General features: G+C 41.8%; 1 protein-coding gene across 1 annotated transcript in view; it reads left to right on the top strand.

Moving 5' to 3' along the window:
• The first annotated feature begins 6 nt into the window (after positions 1-6).
• ATG7 (autophagy related 7) overlaps positions 7-2,295 on the top strand; it is a 54,133-nt gene continuing 51,844 nt past the window's right edge. The window contains 3 exon segments of the mRNA XM_017737293.1: positions 7-336; positions 544-598; positions 1,599-1,716. Coding sequence (XP_017592782.1) covers positions 168-336; positions 544-598; positions 1,599-1,716 — 342 coding nt within the window. The 5' untranslated portion in view covers positions 7-167.

Genomic DNA, 2,295 nt, shown 5'->3' with positions numbered 1-2,295 from the left:
GTCCGTCCCGGTGCCGGTGTCGCTACGCGGTCCCGGTGCCGTGTCCGTGTTCGGGTCCGGTCCTGTGTCGGTGCCGTGTCGGTCCCGGTGCCGTGCCCACGCTGTAGCCTTACCGCGTTTATCTGCTGTTGCAGGGTTCTGTTCAGCAGTGATCAGCAGCTGGAACCATGGCCGCTGCCAGCGGGGATCCCGGGGATCCCGGGCTCTCCAAGCTGCAGTTTGCTCCCTTCAGCAGTGCCTTGGATGCGGGGTTCTGGCACGAACTGACCCAGAAGAAACTCAATGAGTACCGACTGGATGAGACCCCCAAGGTTATCAAGGGCTACTACTACAATGGTGGGTAGAGGCTGAGCAGGTCTTGGTAGTTCAGGGTTCTCCTGATGCTCCTCTAAATATGCAACGTTTCTCATGGTTTGCTGAGACATTAGAAAACGTGACTGTGAATTTTGAATGTTTCACTGGGTAACTTAGGTCAGCAAAAACGAGGGGAAATAACCTGCACATGTCAGTTTCAAAGGAGCTTTGTTGCTGCTTTTTGTCCAGGTGATCCTTTGGGTTTGCCAGCTCGCTTGACACTGGAGTTTAGTGCCTTTGATATGTGAGTACATGCTGTGGTTTACCTTCCTTTGCATAAGATTGATGTATTAGTTAGACAAACTCTGCATGAAAATAAAGACACATTTTCATGAACTTTATAACAGTGGAGAGGATCCTTTGAGTCCCCAACATGAACTCCTTGCGTCTGAAGTAGTGTATTCATCTGAGGGCTGAATTTAAAATATTCTTAATTCTTAAATTCACTCACTAGCTGCACGTATGTTTATATAAAACACAATTTTTTCCTATTTCCGTAGCTTTTTACATTAGGGAGGCTTTTTTAGTCATCTGACTCCTTCCCTTATAGCTTTAATTAGGATTTCAAATAGTTTTTGCAGTTCCTGGTTTGTACACTGTAATCTCTACCCAAGTATTTAACTGTTATGACTGGAAAAATACCATTTTTTGAGAACAGTGTTACAGGGGGCAATGAAATCAATCAGGTCTGTAAATTAAAGGAATATTGTAGGGTTTCTACCTAATTTATCTCAAAAATAAAACACTGTTTGCTAACAGCAGCTTCTCCAGCTGATGATGTTACAAACTATAGAAGCTGCTCAATCTTCTGTCTGGTTTAGGTTTTCTTTGGGATGTGTTCTAAACATTGAATTTTAACTAAATCTTTATGTGAGTACAACACTGACATCTAAGTTCAGCCTAAGTTAGTTTTTCTCAGGGAAAATCCCATTTGTCATGGGTAGCTTATATTTGAACAGCATTTAAAATCTTCAGTCAGTGATTTAGTGTCACCTTGCTTAGAGAAAATACCTGATCTGTTTTTGAAGTAGTGATGGAGATGTGTGTTGGCACTGGTTATTATTCTATCAATCCCTGTTCATAAAGATGTTTTCATTAGAGATGAATTTTGTTAATTTTGTTGCTGTGCCTCATCATTTGATAATTCCAGGGCAAGGTTACACCACAAGGTAGATACTGCTGCTGATGATTGTGTTAAAGGTGTTGGTATCCAATTCTCAAGAGTTTTCCTTCTTTTTTTTCAGGAATGCTTCAATACCAGCACGCTGCTGTCCTGCTTTTGGAACGTTGTATAACACCAACACTTTTGAGACTTTCAAATCTTGTGATAAGAAATCACTTCTGGACAAAGAAGCAAATGAGGTAAGATTTAAAATCGAATCACAGAGTGTTTCCTAAATCCTTTCTACCAGTTGAAGTGCTTTACTCTGCCCCAAATATTGGAGATACTCCAGTCCTGAGTAACCTCAGAATTCAGCTTATTTTGGAAAGAAGAGTTTGGTGTTTGCTTGTTGCTGTTCCCTACAAGAGTAGTACCTAATATAACCAATAATAACTAATTATACTTGGAGAGCTCCATCACATTTTAAGCTAAACAATGCTCTTGGAGCTGCCAGGGACTTGAATTCTGTAGAGTGCATCTTTAGAATTTGTCTTGACACCCAGAAACCAGCAGGGCCTGGTTTAAGCTTCAGATTACTGCAGTATATCTGTGTGACAGAGAGATGGGGAAGCTCCACAGCAGCAAGAAGGCTGAGATGAAGCAAGACAAAGGTGGGTCAGAGGGGCTGTCTGCCTGCTCTGTAACCAGGTAATTTAATGTCATGGCCTGGGGAGAGGTGAAAGTCAAATTTAAGATGCTTTACTTTGACCAGGCCTTGATTGCTTTAATTGATTGCCTTGGGTAACAAAGTTTTGATGTATATCTTCACTCAAAACTGG

Source organism: Corvus brachyrhynchos, unplaced genomic scaffold (assembly GCF_000691975.1).
Source record: "Corvus brachyrhynchos isolate BGI_N302 unplaced genomic scaffold, ASM69197v1 scaffold266, whole genome shotgun sequence".
In the NCBI taxonomy this organism is placed as follows: Eukaryota; Metazoa; Chordata; class Aves; order Passeriformes; family Corvidae; genus Corvus; species Corvus brachyrhynchos.
The sequence above is the reverse complement of the archived record's forward strand: the minus strand, read 5'-3'. Positions and strand labels throughout refer to the sequence as shown.